General features: G+C 34.7%; 2 protein-coding genes across 2 annotated transcripts in view; one reads left to right on the top strand and one right to left on the bottom strand.

Moving 5' to 3' along the window:
- LOC141301618 (transcription initiation factor TFIID subunit 4) overlaps nt 1-9,456 on the bottom strand; it is a 68,331-nt gene extending 58,875 nt beyond the window's left edge. The window contains exons 1-4 of the mRNA XM_073831816.1: nt 8,316-9,456; nt 6,977-7,137; nt 1,637-1,813; nt 1,416-1,538 (exon numbers count right to left, since the gene is read on the bottom strand). Coding sequence (XP_073687917.1) covers nt 1,416-1,538; nt 1,637-1,813; nt 6,977-7,137; nt 8,316-9,450 — 1,596 coding nt within the window. The 5' untranslated portion in view covers nt 9,451-9,456. The remainder of the gene's footprint in view (nt 1-1,415; nt 1,539-1,636; nt 1,814-6,976; nt 7,138-8,315) is intronic.
- Nucleotides 9,457-12,950: 3,494 nt separating this feature from the next.
- Nucleotides 12,951-17,280, top strand: dnajb9a (DnaJ heat shock protein family (Hsp40) member B9a). Its single transcript, XM_073831960.1, has 2 exons — nt 12,951-13,169; nt 14,896-17,280. The coding sequence occupies exons 1-2, from the start codon at nt 12,953-12,955 to the stop codon at nt 15,324-15,326; spliced, it is 648 nt and encodes a 215-aa protein (XP_073688061.1). The 5' UTR covers nt 12,951-12,952; the 3' UTR covers nt 15,327-17,280.
- The last annotated feature ends 2,024 nt before the right edge of the window (nt 17,281-19,304 follow it).

Here is a 19,304-nt window from a genome sequence, read left to right as displayed (position 1 = left end):
TCTTTACGTGGCTGTGCAGAGACACCTTTAGTGCCCTGTCTGAGCAAGCAGAAAAACACAGTTTGTCTGAGTTCTGCAGTTGCTGACATCTACATTTTAGCATAAGAATATCACTAGAGGAAATACTATCATTTAAAATGTCCGAATGAACTGCTATATCAAATATTTTATTGACAATAAAACAACAATAAAGTGTCCCAATCAAAACATTGCTTCTAGTGATGCAGATATAAAACACTTCACCTTTAACAGGGTGTCTACAGGTTTGACCAAGTTAAATTTAAGACATTTTAAGACTTTTTAATACCATTTTCAAACAAAATTTAAGACCAAATTGAAAGTCCCGCAAAAGTCTAGCACAAAACTATGAAGATATTTTAAATTATTATTTTATTTAACTGATTATTCTTGGGAATATTCAACAGAAAACACTATTCCAGAAGAAGAAATTATTTTCTATTCCATGACAAAGTCAAGGCTCTCACACACTTTGAAGCCAATGTAACAGTGTAACAAACACGGATTTTGAGTCATGGATCGGATCATTTTTCGGATCAGCAAAAAAAAAAAAAAAAAGTTTGTTTTTTCCTAATTACTGAATGCTTACTTTAGGTAGGCTACTTCTCATCCACAGCAAAAACTACTATCTGAACTAAAGTTCAGTAACAAAACAAGAACAATTACACAAATGACAAGTGTAAATGAATACAACATAAAGTTAGTAATAAAATCAATAACACTAGTATTCAGGAGGGGAAATTTAATAATTAATTGTAAAATAACTAGTGTTTCTCACTGCAGGTATTTATAGGATGCTGTCTCTTTAAGGCCAAATGCCCAAACCGAATACTGGCACGCATCTCTTTCTCAGCTGTTTCGGTTCACTGAAGACATAAACGACTGTTAAACAGAATACCAAAACGGGTATTAAGACATGACTTGATATGTATGTTTCCGTTCAAATAGCAGTTAAAGAGGAATCAATCTGTGTGAATCGCGCCGCGCGCCTCTCTCTCCTCTCTCTCTCTCTGCGCGTGCTCGCGCCAGTTGTGTGCGGCAACGTAAAAACGTGCTAATTATAAACTTTTACTCTATGATGGTTAAACTTAACAGCTAATCTGCGATTCAAATGCGTGTAGTTGGGCGGAAACCCGCTAAATCTGGCAACACTGAGGCGTTGTCAAGCAAGCGCGTGTCTAGCAACAGAACAGATTTAGAACCTGCGCAGGAGATTCTCCTCAAAACGATAAAATTTTCCTTTTCAAAGTGTAAAAAATTTAAGACCCTTGGATTTAGATTTAAGACAAATTAAGACATTTAAAGGCCTTATTTTAGGACAACGGAATTTAAGACTTTTTAAGACTTTTTAAGGATCCGCGGCCACCCTGTTTAAACACTAAACAGCTCAAACTTACCAGCAGATCCTGCACTAGTGCCTTCACATTCCGAGAAGTTTCCGGCGAGGGGGAATTGTGGGATGCCAGTTTGATGAGCGTTGCTAGGAAGTTCTTGCATTTCTTTACATTCTCTTGCATTTCCTAACATGAAAAATGCAGTATTTTATAACAAACAATGAATTCGAATCAAAGTTCACCAATAGTAAGACACATTAAAAATGAAAACAGCTTAACACTACCTGAGAGAGGACAGGGGCTCTGTTAGCTGGGGCAGCAGCAGAGGTGGTGACGGGACTCTGAGGGGTAACAGAGGGCTTGAGGACTGTCTGCGGTGCAGGCTGCACACGGGCCCCTGCTGTAATGACTGTGGTGGTGGGCTTCTGAGCCGAGGTAATCGTTACCACTGCTGTCTTTTGCTATACAAGTAAAAGCAAAGCCTAGTTAAGAACCGTTTCAAGTGTTTTGTGCACCACAACAAAAATGTAAGATCTTTGTTCATCTTCGGGACACAAATTAAGAAATCTTTGATGAAATCCATCAACTTTGACTCTCCATAGACAGCTACGCAACTGACACGTTCAAGGCCCAGACAGGTTGTAGGGACAAAAGAGCACAAAAAGTATTCTCGTAGCTTCATAAAATTAAAGTTGAACCACTGATGTCACATGTACTATTTTAATATGTCCTTACAGGTTCAGTAAGCTCTTGGATTTCATCAAAAACATCTTAATTTGTGTTCCAAAGATGAACGAAGGTCTTACAGGTTTAGAATGGCATGAGGGTGAGTAATTAATGACTTTACTTACTTTAAGGAACAGTTCACCCAAAAATGAAAATTGCCATGATTCACCCACTTTTACACCATTCCAAACCCATATGTTGTCATTAATCTTCAAATGTATTTTTTTTTATTCAATGTAAGTTCTTAGTCCCCACAGGTTGTTAAATTTTAAAAAGCATTCCAAAAAAAAGTAGAAAGCACTTGGTTTTAAGTGCTTGTTCCCAAATCTGAGGACATTTGATAGTCTTGTGTGATTAAAGGAAGCAAATCAAACATGATGTCGTGATATTTGCTTACAAGCCACTCGAGAAACAATTATGTTTGTTGTTACAGTGATGCAACCTGGGCCATATTTGATTTAAAAGTAAAATCAGGTGAAGATAATTAGCAGATAAATCACTTACATTTAAGCCTTTTCAGCACACAAATCTATCATATGGATTCAAAACACTATAAAGTTCATATGGACTACTTTGAAGGTGATTTTGGTTTGGAACAACACAAGAGAACCTCTTCATTTTAAGGAGTAGTTCACTTTCAGAACAAAAATTTGCAGATACTGTACTACTGTCATCCAAGATGTTCATGTCTTTCTTTCTTCAGTCGTAAAGAAATTATATTTTTTGAGTGATCCCATTTAGAGCCCTTTGAAGCTGCATTTAAACTAGGGCTGCAACTAACGATTATTTTGATAATCGATTAGTTCGCCGATTAATTTTTCGATTAATCGATTCGTTGGCTAAAAAATCCCAATTATTTATTTATTTTTTAAATCACACTATTCCACATTCTGAATGCTATGAAAACACAGTGCTTAACAATTTACAACAATTCACCTGTTGTAATAAAGAGAAAGGACAAATATCTGAAGAAAAGCACACTAACAAGCATAAAATACAGTGTTTCTGCTATTTATTCTGCCGTGGCGGTGTTTAGTGTCCCAGCAACAGCAGCAAGCGCAAGAGTTCCGCGTTCAAATGCACGCAGTAAGCTGAAGCTGGCCCAAAGCCCCAGCTAAAGTACCATGAATGTGGAGGGGAAAAGTAAGGAGATATTCATATTATTTATTAATAAACTAGTATTTTCTGAGTGCATCTTTATGGATTAGGCCGATAGCTAATAAAAGAGTTTTGTTTTCGATTTGAATTATTTCGTTTTATAGTAGTGAAGTAATAATTTAAAGTAAATTTATTACTCTTGCATTTATGAGCAAAAATGAAGTTTCACATAGCACTTGCACCTCCATGTCCTACAAAGCTTTCACTCTCTACACAAACGATTGGATATGCGCCTATTATTAGCCTACACATTTATCTAGGTTAAACGATTAAACTAATATTGTGATATGCTTAATTTTTTTTTTTTTAATCTAAGGATTTTAATTTAAATCGTGCTGATTTGAGAAGGCTAAACTAATCTATCTGCCGCCGGCCGCTTTGTCGTTACTTTAAAAAACAAAAACTTGAATTTCACAAATAAAACATGTTCCAAATATATTTCTAAATTAACTTTATAAACTAAAGAAACGAAAATAAATGTAATTACTTTGCTATTAAAAACAGCAGCTGTGCAATGGGGAAGAGAAAGAGAACTCGGCCAGTAATTCTGATCAGCTGTAACGTTAGAGGTTGTAGGAATGTTTGCAACAAATGTTTGTTTAATAGCCTATTTAACACTTATTTAGGCTACTTTCTTATTTAAATGTATTATTTCGTTGATTTATTTTAGTGTTTTGTAGACAGCTTGTTCACCGACAGAAATTGCAAAACACGCACATTCGTGAATAATGTTTGAGCCTCATTTATTTATATATAAAACACCGCGCCACAGGCGGTAGTTAAAATCTGCCACCGTCACAGCCCTACTGTTCATACCCTCCATAAATAAGCGCACTACATGTTGTATTTAAATCTAAATTTAACATTCAACGACAGATGTTTCAGCACAATGAATGTTTTTGTGCTGAGTTGAGTATTAATTGTCTCCCTTTCTGTGTTCTGTGTTCCGGCTGTCTGACACGCTCATTCAGTAAAGATTTAAACTTACAGACTGCCAGAATGGATTTTTAAATGGAAAATCTCGAGTGAATTTGTGACATTTACAGATAAGGATATGACCACAAACTGAAAGTTTTCATGCTGAGGACGCAAACGGATCTCAAAGCGCCTCACAGGGCAAGCCATCACTCTATTAGTTTTAAATAAGGAATTCTCATGTTTTGAGCAGCTTGGATCACGTAACTCTCCTGCAGCATCTCAGTCTGTTTCCTCCACTATTTTTAGATGCATTTTGTCTATAGAAATGCGTCATTCAGTGCTGTTATTTGACGTGATCCTCTGAAGTTGTGCGTGCACTGTGGGCGGACCCGATTCATCGATAATGAGAATCGTTGTCGACAAATTTCATTATCGATAATAATCGATTTTATCGATTAGTTGTTGCAGCCCTAATTTAAACTGCATTTTGGACATTCAAACTTGGGGGCACCATAGAAGTCCATTATATGGAGAGAAATCCTGAAATGTTTTCCTCAAAAAACACCATTTCTTTACGACTGAAGAAAGAAAGACACAAACATCTTGGATGACAAGGGGGTCAGCACAGTATCTGCAAATGTTTGTTCTGAAAGTAAACTACTTCTTTAATTTGTGACCCTGGACCACAAAACCACAAAAAAGGTGTCATTTTTATTAAAATTCATCAAAAATCTTCTGAAAGCTTTGTACGGTTTGTTAGGATATGACAATATTTGGCCGAGATACAACTCTTTGAAAATCTGGAATCTGAGGGTTCAAAAAGAAATCTAAATATTGTGAAAATTGCCTTTAAAGTTGTCCAAATAAAGTTTTAAAAAATCCATATTACTAATAAAAAATTAAGTTTTGATATATTTACTGTAAAAAAAATAAAAAAAAAAGACAAAATATCTTCATGGAACATGATCTTTACTTAATATCCTACTGATTTTTGGCATTATAAAAAAAAAAATCTATAATTTTGCCCCATACAATGTATTTTGTTGGCTATTTCTACAAATATACCGTGCTACTTACTATCTTTGACTGGTTTTGTGGTCCAGGGTCACATTTGTGGAATACAAAAGTAGCTGTGATGCAGAAAGGCAGTCTCAATTAGGGGTGGACAATATACCTGCAGATATTTTTCAACCGGTAGAGATTTTGGACTACTGTCTCTATCACGGTTACACGCTCACGTGACGTTGCTGTGCTACGTGGTCACGAAAACTTAACATTTGCAAGCATTTTTAAGCAATGCTTAAAAACAAATGATTTTAAGCTGTTGAAACGCTATCATCAGCTAAATATAATTTATTTCACTATATGCGCATGCTGTCTGAAAGACTGTTTCTGAGGTTTTTTTGTTGCTTCTTAGTCTTTTAACGGTTAAATACACACACTTGTATGTGTCAAAATGCCTATCTTTGCAAGTATCCTCGTAAACACAGTAATTTAGGTCCTAAGTGACAGCAAACAGCTGACAAAGACAACACATGCGTAACAGTATACTGGATCCAGACAGCTCATAAAGTTACAGTAGTCTAATATTCCTGCTTTCTGTCATTCATGTTAAAGGATTAGTTCACTTCCAGAACAAAAAATTACAGATAATTTACTCATCCCCTTGTCATCCAAGATGTTCATGTCTTTCTTACTTCAGTCATAAAGAAATTATGTTTTTTGAGGAAAACATTTCAGAAATTGGAATTTTCTCCATATAGTGGACTTCTATGGTGCCCTCAAGTTTGAACTTCCAAAATGCAGTCAAATGCGGCTTTAAATGATTATCAAATGCGGTTGTAAACAATCCCAGTCGATGCGGAAGGGTTTTATCTAGCTCAATCAGTTATTTTTATTTTTTTTAATTACAATTTATATACTTTTAACCTCAAATGCTCATCTTGTCTTGCTCTGCCTGAACTGTTTTTTCCAGTTCAAGACAGTTAGGATATGTCGAAAAACTCCCATCTAATTTTCTCCCTCAATTTAAAAAAATCATTTCAAAATCATCCTACATTGCTGCAGAAGTACCGACCCAGTGTATGCAAAGTGAACATGCAAAGATGATCAAACACCCTCAACAAAAAAGGTAAAACAGCAATGTAGAATGATTTTGAAGTTGAGGGAAAACATGAGATGGGAGTTTTTTGACATACCCTAACTTACATATCGTCTTATCGTTTTGCTAGATAAGACCCTTCTTCCTCGTCTGGGATCGTTCAGGGTCCTTTGAAGCTGCATTTAGAAAGTTTAAACTTGCGGGCACCATAGAAGTCCACTATATGGAGAACATTCCTAAAACATTTTCCTCAAGAAACAATTTCTTTACAACTGAAGAAAGAAAGAAAATGAGCATCTTGGATGACATTGGGGTGAGTGAATTATCTGTACATTTCTGTTTTGGAAGTGAACTAATCCTTTAAATCAAACAACAAAAGAGAGAAAATCTCTCACTGCTCTTGACTAAATCACTTTTGCAACTTTAATAAGAAGAAATATTTATTTCATGTACACAGTGCGATATATATATACCATTATTGTGAAATAAAACTGCTCATATCATGAGTGATAAAAGATTTGGGTCATATTGGCCATCCCTAGTCTTAATGACCTTTCAACTTCACTGCATGGAAAAAGAATGCAATAAAAGTGGCAACAGAGATTCTTTATTCAGGTCCTTCTTTTTAGTTATTATCGTTATGGCTATTATTCACTGCTTAAGCATTATCATCATGCAACAAGAATTTAAAATGCTTTCAGATGACCTGTCTGGCTCATACCTGGGCAACTGGTGTGGTGACTCTGAAAGCCGTTCCAGCAGTGGGTGTAGCAGGTCTAGGTGACAGGGTGCCCTTATTTTGGTTCTGAGCTTTGGCCTGGGCCAGGACCTGCTGAGGGACCAATGCCAGCTGACCGGCCTCCGTGCGTACCAGCACCATACCTAAAGAAAAACACAGGCAAAACATTCACATTCACAAACAAATCATAATGGAGTAAATGAAAAAGTAGTAACAAAACTTTACTTATTAGAGTCATGTCATTCCAAATAACTGTATAACTTCCAATGGTGGCCGGAATTATTTTTTTGTATTTTCACAAGCTAAAAATGGTTTTATGTCAGTTACTTCTATCTTTTGCTGTAGTGTGTCAGTAAGCAATATCAGTTTACATTTCCAAACATTCATTTTGTCATTAATTGTAACAATCCAGTGAGATTTTTGTTTCTGACAACAGCCAGTGCTCCACACAAAGATCTGATCTCATCATCATCCAGTCTCTCTGAAATGACACGAAGAAACAGAACAATCTGAGACGGACTAAATCCAGGAGAACTTTGGCAAAGTCTCCAAGATGCTTCAAGAAACCGACCTGCAAAGCTACCTGAAAAAGCTGAAAAGCTGCTTTGAACGCAAAGGATGGTCACACCAAATGTTGATTTAATTTAGTTAATAGTGTTTAACTGATAAAGAAAATCTATTTCTGACAGCATCTTCATTTCACAGCATTTTTCACAAATGCCCTAAACTTTTAACAGTAGTGTAGCTTTGCAGGTCGGTTTCTTGAAGCATCTTGGAGACGTTGCCACAGTTCTTATAGATTCAGTCTGTCACAGTTTGCCAAATAATGGCAAAATGAATGTTTGGAAATGTAAACTGATATTTCCTACTGACACGCTACAGCAAAACATAGAAATAACTGATTTAAAACCATTTTAGCTGGTGAAAATACTAGTCTTCTAACAAAATTTTGCAGGCCAAAAATGTCTACCATGTCAGTAATTTAGTGATTTATGAAGCACAGCTCACACAGAGCCACTTTTAAACCAAGCATTTTTGCAAAAATGTTTGCCCTCTCTTGAAAATCCCATTCGAGATGATTCCTTTTGAAATGACTGGATTTTGGCTGTAAAAATGTACAAAACAATGATAAATGTGACCAAAGTCATTAAGGTTTTTTAAACAAACAACAAAGTCAATGGGGTCCAATGTTGTTTTGGACCCCATTTACTTTCATTATATGCATGAAAATTCTGATGACAGAAATTGCATTTTTAGGTTAACGTTCCCTTTAAACACCCAGTTTTGCAGCTGGTTCCAATATCGCTTCCCAAGCTTTTACCTGGAGGTATGGTGAATCCCGGCGGCAACTGAATGGTAGTTTGTTGTTGCGGCCTGACAATCAGCTGGGTCGTAGGAGCCCCCGGACGCTGCGGGGTCGCCACGGTTGCCGAGCCCTGAATGGGCGTACCGGGTCTCAACAAGGTCGTAGGCTGACCTACGAGAGCAGTCGTTGCTGGCTTTGCAAGGGTGCTTGCCACAGAAAGTGAGGTCACCACCGGACTGGACGACACTATAATCTGAGTGGGCGTGCTGGGGTGCAACCCGACGGGAGCCCCGGGGAGCTGGTTCGGGACGATGGCTTTAATCTGATTTTGAGGGTCAGACTTGGGCTCTGTGTTTGTGAACGCCACGGAGGTGGACACAAGACCGGTGCCCTGCACAGGCAATCCTGAGACTTTGGGGTCACCTCCGTTGTGTACGACAGTTGTGATGGTGTTAGGAGGCCTGTGCAGTGCAATGGTGGGGTTTGCTTGACTATCTAGTGACACATTCGCATGTGGCAGTGTGCTGTTGGGCTGAGCGGACACAAAAGCAGTATTTGTACTAGTAGGAGCAGACATTTTGCCTTTACCATTACCTACACCTGAACCAATGTCAATACCGTTCACAGAAGCAGGAGCAGAAGCGATAACAGAAGAGTTTAACGTGCCACTGCTTCCGTTCACAGTCTGTATTCTGGCGGGAACCGTCCGGACAGCAGACGCAATGTGATTTGTATTGGGGTGAGAGTCTGTTGGTGCTGCGTCACTTGAACAAGTTGATGGGTTTGATGAATGATATTGCACCCGGTTCGCGGCTGTAACCAAATTTGTGGAGGTACTAGGCAGGTTCGAGGTGGACGGGACGGCGCTGGACGCCGGTATCCTGTCCGGACCGTTTTCTTGAGAGTTTCCCTCCTGGTTTCGCTCTGGCTGCCGCTGCTGCTGCTCCAGTGTTGTTCCTACTTGGGCGGGCAGTAATTTCCCCAAGTGTGGATTTAGCGCGTTTGCGGGTCTCCTGATGTCGCCTTGAGGACCGGCCGCTTTGTTTTGTCCACCCAACTGCGATTCTAACGAGCCTACGAGGTCACTGACGGCTTTTTCGTCCACTTCGGAGTAGAGCATATCTTCCAGTGGATCGGGGACACCCGCCATCTTTGAGAGACGCTTGAGAAATGCGCACGGCGCGTGCGTTGTTTTGCTGCTGAGGCATTGTGGGAAACGTAATGACATCATGGGCAAGAGTTGCAGCTGTTGTCATAAGCCTGTCATAACTGGAATCAAACTTGGAAACTACCAAAAATAATTAAAATTTTATGACTAAAATATAATTTTAATAAGTAAATATAAATAAGTATATAAACTGAAGTTAATAATAAAAATTATATTAAATATATATTTAAATGTTACAATTTTGGCATGGTATTTTTAATATTTAAATAATAAAAAAATAATGTTAATAAGTAAATTTATGTTGAAGTGAAAAAGTTTAAAAAATATATTTCAATAATTAAAAAATATATAAAAAATGTTTAAATGTTACAATTTTGGGGTGATATTTGTAATATTTAAATAATTAAAATATAATTTTAATAACTAAATATATATTGAAGTAAAAAATATGACAAAATATATTTCAATAATAAAAATTATATAAAAATATATATAATTAAATGTTACAATTCTGGGATATATGTGTAATATTTAAATAATTAAAATATAATGTCAATAAGTAAATATATATGAAGAGTTTATTTGCAAAAACAGATAACCCCGTTTTTTTTCTTTCTTACAAAAATCATGTTTTTATTATGTTATCGTGTTTTTATTGTGTTAGTTAGCTGTAATTTGTTTAGTTATTTTTACTTTATATCAAAATAACCCAACTGCAGTTTAATTAATAGTAATTGGAATGCAAAATGAAAAAACATGGGTTTTTGAAAGTTATCTGTTTTGCAAATAAGATCTTCATGTATTGAAGTGAAAAATATAAAAATATATATTTCAATATATATGATAAAAGCAAATTTAATTTATTTGGGTCCGATGGAAAACATTATGTTCGGCGACAAACTGGAGAAAGACTGAACCCAAAGTGTGTAAAGAAGTCAGTGAAAAGTGGAAGAGGAAGTGTCATGGTTTGGGGCATGTTTTCTGCAGCAGGAGTTGGGCCTCTATACAGCTACATGGCAGAGTGAATGCAAATGTTTATCAGAACCCTCTTCAACAACATATGGTTCCTTCCCTGCGTTCATCACCCAAATCAGCCCGCAGTGTTCACGCAGAACAACGCTCCATGTCACACAGCAAAACGGGGAAAGCAGTTCCTTGAAACTGAAAACACTGAAATAATGACATGGCCTGCCCATAGTCCTGATCTCAACCCAGTAGAGAACCTCTGGAAAATCCTTGGCGACAAAGTTATGGCCAAGAAACCCACTACAGTCACCGAACTGTGGAGGAGACTGGAAGAAGAGTGGACCAAAATCACAGCAGAGCAGTGTGAGAGACTGTGGCCGCAGATGTGCTGAAGTCATTCAGAGCAGAGACCTACACTTCCTACTAATTGCTGACTTTTGTAACCTTCAGAAAATTTTGTTGTAATCTTTTTCCATGCTACAGTCATTGTTGTTCTCTAATTTTGATCAGTGTGTTTTTTGCAAAATAATGTTTTTTGTTGAAATGCCTTTTTTTTTGTGTGGAAAAGGTGTTCTGGGAGCAGACGGGACAAAAACTCCTTCAACTGTTGAGCAGTGAAGATGCCATTTTTTCAGAATTGTTCAATTGTTTATAAATTGTTCTCTAATTTTGATCGCCAGTGTATATATATATATATATATATATATATATATATATATATATATATATATTTCATATATTTTTTGTATAGTTTATATCATACATTTTTGAGGTTGTCCTCATTCGGATTGTATTTAGTCAGATTTCTTTTGTGTTTTATTAAGGATCATGCTCATCTTTTAAAAAATAATTTTCAGTTTTTTTCAATTATGACGTCTTATGACAAGAATACTATTTAAATAACATGCTACTTCTATTATCTAACGTTAGTATACATAAATGTAAATATGGAGGAAATTTTTTAAATTTTGTTTCTAAACAACCTGTTTCTAAAGGTGGAAGTTCAACAATATCTAAAAACAATATGAAGAAAAATAAGAAATGTGTTTTTGTTTTATTATTATTATTATTTACATTAACATTACATTTACATTTACATTACATTTTTTAAACATTGTTTATCCTAATGTACCTCTTGGATGCATTTATACATTTTCAAACAGCAAACAAACAAAAATAAAAGATAAGCCTGATTCTTGGCCTTCCCTACATTTTAACTGAAACAGACTCACTTAAATGTTATTATTATATAACAAAAAAAAAATCCTTTATTTCTTTTTCTCATTTATATATTAGGAACTACACACGTTTATATACTATTTATATAGGTAAAATAGTATCTGCTTAAAGTCCGTGATGGACATTTGTTGACTTGTGGAGTCTTAAATAATAAGATAAAATAAGTCATATAAACAGTAGATATTGAATATTATGTGATTTGTGTTTTTAGTAAAAAACGGTATTGTCTTTATTTTTAATGCGATTTGCTATGCATGTAGCCTAAATTCGTCGATTTGAAGGTTTATGCTTTTTAATATCTTAAAATGACGGATATTCAAACTGTTTATGGTGGCCATAATGACAAACGACAGGTTTGTAGATAATATCAGATATACAAGTTTAGTTTGGAAAGCTTTCATTAGATATGTAATACGATATCTACCTGTCCAAACAGATTAGACTCTGCGTAAATACAACGCAACGGTGAGTTTTATGGTGTCTGGCACATGTGCAAGATCACGTGGTACAGAGCTGGACCAATAGAATTGCGAGTCGTGTTGTACGGCCCAAATATTAAAAACACAAGTATCGGTTTTGATCATTTTTAACGGTGTTGTCAACGAGAGTGAGTACACGCGCTAAAATACTGTGAAATAGTCGTATTATTAGTTGTTTACATTAATGTGGTATGTTTTAATAATGCGAATATGTCTAAATATGTGTTGTTGATAATTGTATACATTTAAATGAAAATGTAATGTTAGCAAGCTGGCTAATCGAGGTCATCTTATGAAAGTTGGTTTCGAAAAGCGTATTGCTGAGGGGTTTCTAACGTCCCATGCTTAATAAATGAAAGAAAATTTAGTAAAATACATTATATTGACGAAGAAATCGCAAACATGTAAGTTACAGAATATTGTTCACTGGCAAACGCAGTATATTTAACAATAATATGATACATTAATAACAGTTATATTCTATTGAATGCAGTTTTAATAAATAAGCAAATACTGTATTTTCGTTTTATAATTTTTAACAATGTTGTTTAAAACAGCCAAAAAAACAACTAACAAAGGGGGCGTGGTGTATCATGTATATTATTAAAAACAGCACGTTAAAAATACTTTACATAACTACCACTGTACAAGTAAGATTGCATTAATTTTTTTCTGTAATATGCATACAGATTCACTCTAATGTATTATGGCAATGTTATTAAGATGTCTGTGTATAAATTTAGTGTTTAACTGACTAAATCTTGCTCTCTCTTCCATTCTCTTATCAAACAGCCAGAAGCATGGCCACGGCACAGTCAACACTGATGTTCGCAGTGTGCATCTTGATGATAACAGAACTCATACTGGCTAGACAAGACTACTATGACATCCTCGGTGTGCCAAAGGATGCTTCCGAACGTCAGATCAAAAAAGCTTTTCACAAGCTTGCCATGAAATATCACCCAGACAAGAACAAGAGCCCCGATGCGGAAACCAAATTTCGAGAGATTGCAGAAGGTGGGTTATATACTCTACCTGTCACTAGTTATTACACTAAGTTTGTAATAATTAGGATTTTTAAAAAATGTTTTTGCAAGAAGGCACTAATGCTCACCATGGCTGCATATATTGGAGGAATAACTGTAATATTATTACAATACAAACATGCATTTTTCCCCCTGACTTTTTAACATAATTACTCTTCAGTCACAGTCTGAAGTATTACATGATTCTTAAAATCATTAAGATGTTGGTTTGGTGTACAGTTATTATCAATTAGTGTTGATGTTCATGTCTATTATCAGTGTTGAAAACCTTTTTTCTGCTTAATATTTTTGTGAAAAACCATGCTACTTTTTTAACTTTTGTTTTCCTTCAAAGTTCAAAAGAACAGCATTTAGATAGAAGTGCATTATAAATGTCTTTGCCATGACAGAAATAAATGACATTTTATAATATGTGACCCTGGACCACAAAACCAGTCATAAGGTTAAATTTGACAAAACTGAGATTTTTACATCATATGAAAGCTCAATAAATAAGCTTTCTATTGATGTATGGTTTGTTAGGATAGGACAATATTTGGCCGAGATACATCTATTTGAAATCAGAAATCTGAGGATGCAAAAAAATCAAAAAGACTGAGAAAATCACCTTTAAAGTTGTCCAAATTAGGTTCTTAACAATGCATATTACAAATCAAAAATTACATTTTGATATGTTTACAGTAGGAATTTTACAAAAAATCTTCATGGAACATGAACTTTACTTAATTTCTTAATGATTTTTGGCATAAAAGAAAAATCAAAAATTTTGACCCATGCAATGTATTTTTGGCTATTGCTACAAATATTCCCCAGCGACTTAAGACTGGTTTTGTGGTCCAGGGTCACATATATTAAAATAGAAACCAGTTACACTACCAGTCAAAAGTCTCATCTGCTCACCAAGCCTGCATTTGTTTGATCTAAAGTACAGCAAAAACAGTAAAAAAAATTTGCTTTTATAATAAAAAACATTTATTATGTTGAAAACAGCTGAGTAGAATTTTTTCATGTTTCTTTGATGAATAGAAAGTTCAGAAAAACAGCATGTATCTGAAATAGAAATCTTTTGTAACATTATAAATGTCTTTTTTAATCACTTTTGATCAATTTAAAGCATTCTTGCTAAATAAAAGTATTCATTTCTTTAATTCTTTCCCTAGAAAAAAAACAGTCCAAGCTTTTAAATGGTATAGTGTATAATGTTACAAAAGCTGTTTATTTCCGACAAAAGCTGATCTTTGGATCTTTCTATTCATCAAAGAATCCTAAAAAATGTCCCGAACTGTTTTAAATATTGATAATAATAATAAAATGTTTCTTAAACAACAAATCAGCATATCAGAATGATTTCTGAAAGATCATGTGACACTGAAAACTGGAGTAATGATGCAGAAAATGTAGCTTTGGTCACAGGAATAAATTACTTTTTAACATATTCAAATAGAAAAGTTATTTTAAATAGTAAATATATTTCACAATATTACTGCTTTTGCTGTATTTTGGATCAAATAAATGCAGTCTTGATGAGCAGAAGAGACTTTAAAAAAAAAAAAAAACCATACATCTTTTTGACTGGTAATGTATTTGAAATTGTATTATGTTAGTAACTGTATTTTTGTTCAAATAAATGCAAACTTAAAGCAAAGATCCCTCAAATTGTTCACTCTGTCATACATATTTTTTACCTCATCTTGCAGCATATGAAACCCTATCGGATGAGAAAAGAAGGCGAGAGTATGACCAATTAGGATACAGTACATTCAGCAATGACAACATGAACAGAGGAGGGCAGCGTTTTCATCATTCCTTTGATTTCAACTTCGACGACATGTTCAAAGACTTCGACATCTATAGCCAAAACAGGCACGCTCGCCCAAAACGCCACTTTGACGAGCACTTCAGGGCCCACCAGCAAGCACACAACCGCCATAAGAGACACTTTCAGGGTACGTTTGGTACCGGAGTGTTTGAGGACATGTTTGAAGACATGGAGAAGATGTTTACATTTGATCGACACATAAAAAGAACAGACAGCAGGTTTCAGGGCACAGCCAAACAGCACTGCAGAACGGTGACCCAGCGAAGAGGAAACATGGTCACAACGTATACAGACTGCACCTCATCCTGAACACCGGAGTCGGACCATCACTTTTATTTTCAGTTATTAATTTGCTGCTGTGATAAGTGGGGTTTGATTTTATGTGACTGATATGTTATTTATAACAATAACGAGTGCATTTGGAGTTTCCATTGGCTTGATTGAGACACTTTATTGGATAGTGGACTCTTAAAGGAACAGTTCACCTCAAAATGAAAATTTGCTGGAAATTTACTCACCCTCAGGCCATCCGAGATGTAGAAGAGTTTGTTTCTTCATGGGAACAGATTTGAAGAACTTCAGCATCACTTGCTCACCAATGGATCCTCTGAAGTGAATGGGTGCCGTCAAAATGAGAGTCCAAGTTGTAATCTATACGACTCCAGACCATCAATTAACATCTTTTAGAGCGAAAAGCTGTGTGTTTGTAAGAAACAAATCCATCATTAAGGTGGTTTTTAACCTTAAACAGTTGCTTTTGGACAAAATTTGAGTCCATAATTCATAATAACCCTTCATCCAGTGAAAAAAAAGTCCATCTTCTGTTGTCCTCCCACATCAAAATCCACAAATAAATATATATATATATATATATATATATATATATATATATATATATATATATTTGTATGTATATGTTAAGATTTCTCTCCTGATTCAGACTAGATTCAGACTTTTTTACTGGAGAAAGCATTATTATAAACAAAATACTAGTTTTGAAGCTAAAATGCCTTACTGATGGATTTGTTTATTACTAACATGCAGCTTTTTACTTCACAGATATTAGTTGTTGAACTGGAGTTGTGGGTTATTGTGATGTACTTATCAGCTTTTTTAACTTCTGACGGCACCCATTCACTGCATGAATGTACATTTTTAGCATACTTTCATTTTTGGGTGAACTATTCCTTTAATAGCCTCAGTGTCCACAGTAGTTTTAGGTTTTTAATGAGTTTGTTTTCATCCCTGCAGCACTATCTTTAAAAAACGGTCATTAATCACAAACTACAATATAAGTGTGCATTTATGTTTAAAATTAAATTGCACTTTCTTGATCATATGAAACAAGTTATGCACACAGAAATTGATTTTCATGCCTGGTTAGCTACTAAAATCCCCTCCTACACTGAAACATGTTTTGATTGAAAGCATCAGACAGATCATTTAGCGCTTCCGTTATCTTCTCTACTTATTCAAGGTTGTATATTTTATGTGTTGGTGCTGAACACTCATGGAATCGTTGGGATTCACAAATTCATAAACTGGTCTTTTCTTTTTATGTGAAGCTAAACAGATGTTTGCTGCATTGCTGTGAATAATATAGTTGATTATATTGAAGTAGTTTCTTTCAAACTCACACTTATTAGATAGAGAGGTGCCTTTCCCACTCGTCGTGGTAGATTGAATTTAATGTAATCAGATTGGAGCACTTTTATGACCTTTGTGTATTATAGTTTGCATGGCTGAGAGAAAGTAGGTCTCGGTTTTTGTCATGGACACGGGTCACCCGGTTGGGTTTGTAAACAGCTTTTGTTTTAGGAAAGTACAAGTCTGACATTGTTCTATAAGCCAAAGTGTATTTTGGCTGAACCTTTTGTATGTTTGTAACAACATAAGAGTTGATGAGTTGTTTTTATATGGCAGCGTTACCCTTAAAAAAAAACTGAAAAGACAAGGGGAATGTACCAACTTAGCATTTGCCTGACAATGTTTTTTTTTTTCTTTTGGTGAATACGATGTATAACCCAGCTGTGTTCATGTATGGCTGTGACTTGTTTTGTTGAATAATCATGTGTGCAATATTTAAAGGCAGCTCTCATGTTGTTTTAACTGTTACCCGCTGACATAGATGTTATGAAATGAGTCTCGGTAGACTCATCTGGCATTTTCTTTATTGTAATCCTATGGATGGAAAATAAATCTGAAATAGGCTATTTGAACCCAGATGTATACTTGGGTTAACAATAAATAGTGTTGAAAACTATTTGTTTGATGGTCTTTTTCTTTCGGATTTTAATCCTAATCCTAATATTTATTGATATGGGAGCATTTTTAGTACTCTCAGACAACTTGAATTGATATAACGTGGATTGTAATATATAGTCAAAAGTTTTTGAACAGCAATAATTTTATTGTTTTTAAAGAAATCTCTTAGTTTTACTATTTGAAAATTACTGTTTTTTTTATTTGAATGTATTTTAAAATGTAATCTCTGTAATCCTGTGATCAAAGCTGCATTTTCAGGATCATTACTCCAGTCTTTAGTGTCACATGATCCTTCAGAAATCATTCTTATATGCTGATTTGCTGTTCAAGAAATATTTTTTGTAATTTTATCCATATTTAAAACAGTTGAGTGCATTTTTCAGGATTCTGTGATGATTGGAAAGATCCAAAGATTATCATTTATCTGAAATACAAAAGCTTTTGTAACATTTTTGGCACTATGTTGGATAGTGGTCTCTTAAAGGAACAGTTCATCCCAAAATGAAACCCTCACCCTCAGTCCATCCAAGATCAAGAAGAGTTTGTTTCCTTACTGGAACAGATTTAGAGAGATTTAGCATTACCTGCTCACCAGTGGATCTTCTGCAGTGAATGGGTGCCGTCAGAATGAGTTTAAACTGCTGATAAAAACATCCTTCAGAAATCATTCTAATCATTTGCTGTCAAGAAACTCAGGCTCAGGCCATCCGAGATGTAGAAGAGTTTGTTTCTTAATGGAAACAGATTTGAAGAACTTTAGCATCACTTGCTCACCAATGGATCCTCTGAAGTGAATGGGTGCCATCAGAATGACAGTCCAAACAGCTGATAAAAACATCAAAGTAATCCACACGACCCCAGTCCATAAATTAATGTCTTATAAAGTGAAAAGCTGTGTGTTTGTAAGAAACAAATCCATCATTAAGGTGTTTTTAACTTTAAACAGTCGCTTTTGGACAAAATATGAGTCCATAATTCATAATAACGCTTCCTCCAGTCAAAAAAGTCCATGTTGTCCTCCCCCACATCAAAATCCACAATCCACAAGACTGTTCTTGCTTGTAAACAGTGCTTGATCTGTGCATACATCTCTCCAGATTCAGACTAGATTCAGATATTTTCACTGGAGAAAGCATTATAAAATATTATTATATTAGATAAAAACATACTTCAGAAATCATTCTAATATGCTGATTCGCTGTCAAGAAACATTTTATTATTATCCGTATTTAAAACAGTTGAATAAATTTAGTTCAGGATGCTTTGATGAATAGAAAGATCCAAAGATCGGCATTTATCTGAAATAAAAAGCTTTTGTAACATTTTTTAAGAAAGAAATTGTAGAAATTTACACTTTTATTTAGCAAGGACGCATTAAATTGATCAAAAGTGATGATAAAGACATTTATAATGTTACAAAAGATTTCTATTTCAGATAAATGCTGTTCTTCTGAACCTTTTTATTTATCAAAGAAACCTGAAAAAATTCTACTCAGCTGTTTTCAACATAATAATAATAATAATAATAAATGCAAAAATGCAAATTTTTTGAGCAGCAAATCAAAATATTAGAATGATTTCTGAAGGATCATATGACTGGAGTAACGATGCTAAGAATTCAGCTTTGAAATCACAGTAATAAATAAATTACATTTTAAAATATATTCAAATAGTTATTTTAAATAGTAAATATATTTCAAAATTGTACTGTTTTTGCTGTACATTGAATCAAAGAAATGCAAGCTTGGTAAACAGAAAATACTTCTTTGAAAACATAAAAATTACTGTTCAAAAACTTTTGACTGGTAGTGTATGTAGATGCTGACATAGAATATATATTTCAATAGCCCTGGCATAGAACAAGAAACATTGTCATTGCATCAATGTCATTGAGGAAGTTTTAAAAAGTTTAAAAACCCATTTATTTTATTAAATAACTTTAAATAATACTGAAATGTTTTGTACAAATGCTAAATTAAATAAAAGTATATTGAAATATAATTTAAGTGGTATTATTTGCTT

Source organism: Garra rufa, chromosome 25, assembly GCF_049309525.1.
Source record: "Garra rufa chromosome 25, GarRuf1.0, whole genome shotgun sequence".
Lineage (NCBI taxonomy): Eukaryota > Metazoa > Chordata > Actinopteri > Cypriniformes > Cyprinidae > Garra > Garra rufa.
The sequence above is the reverse complement of the archived record's forward strand: the minus strand, read 5'-3'. Positions and strand labels throughout refer to the sequence as shown.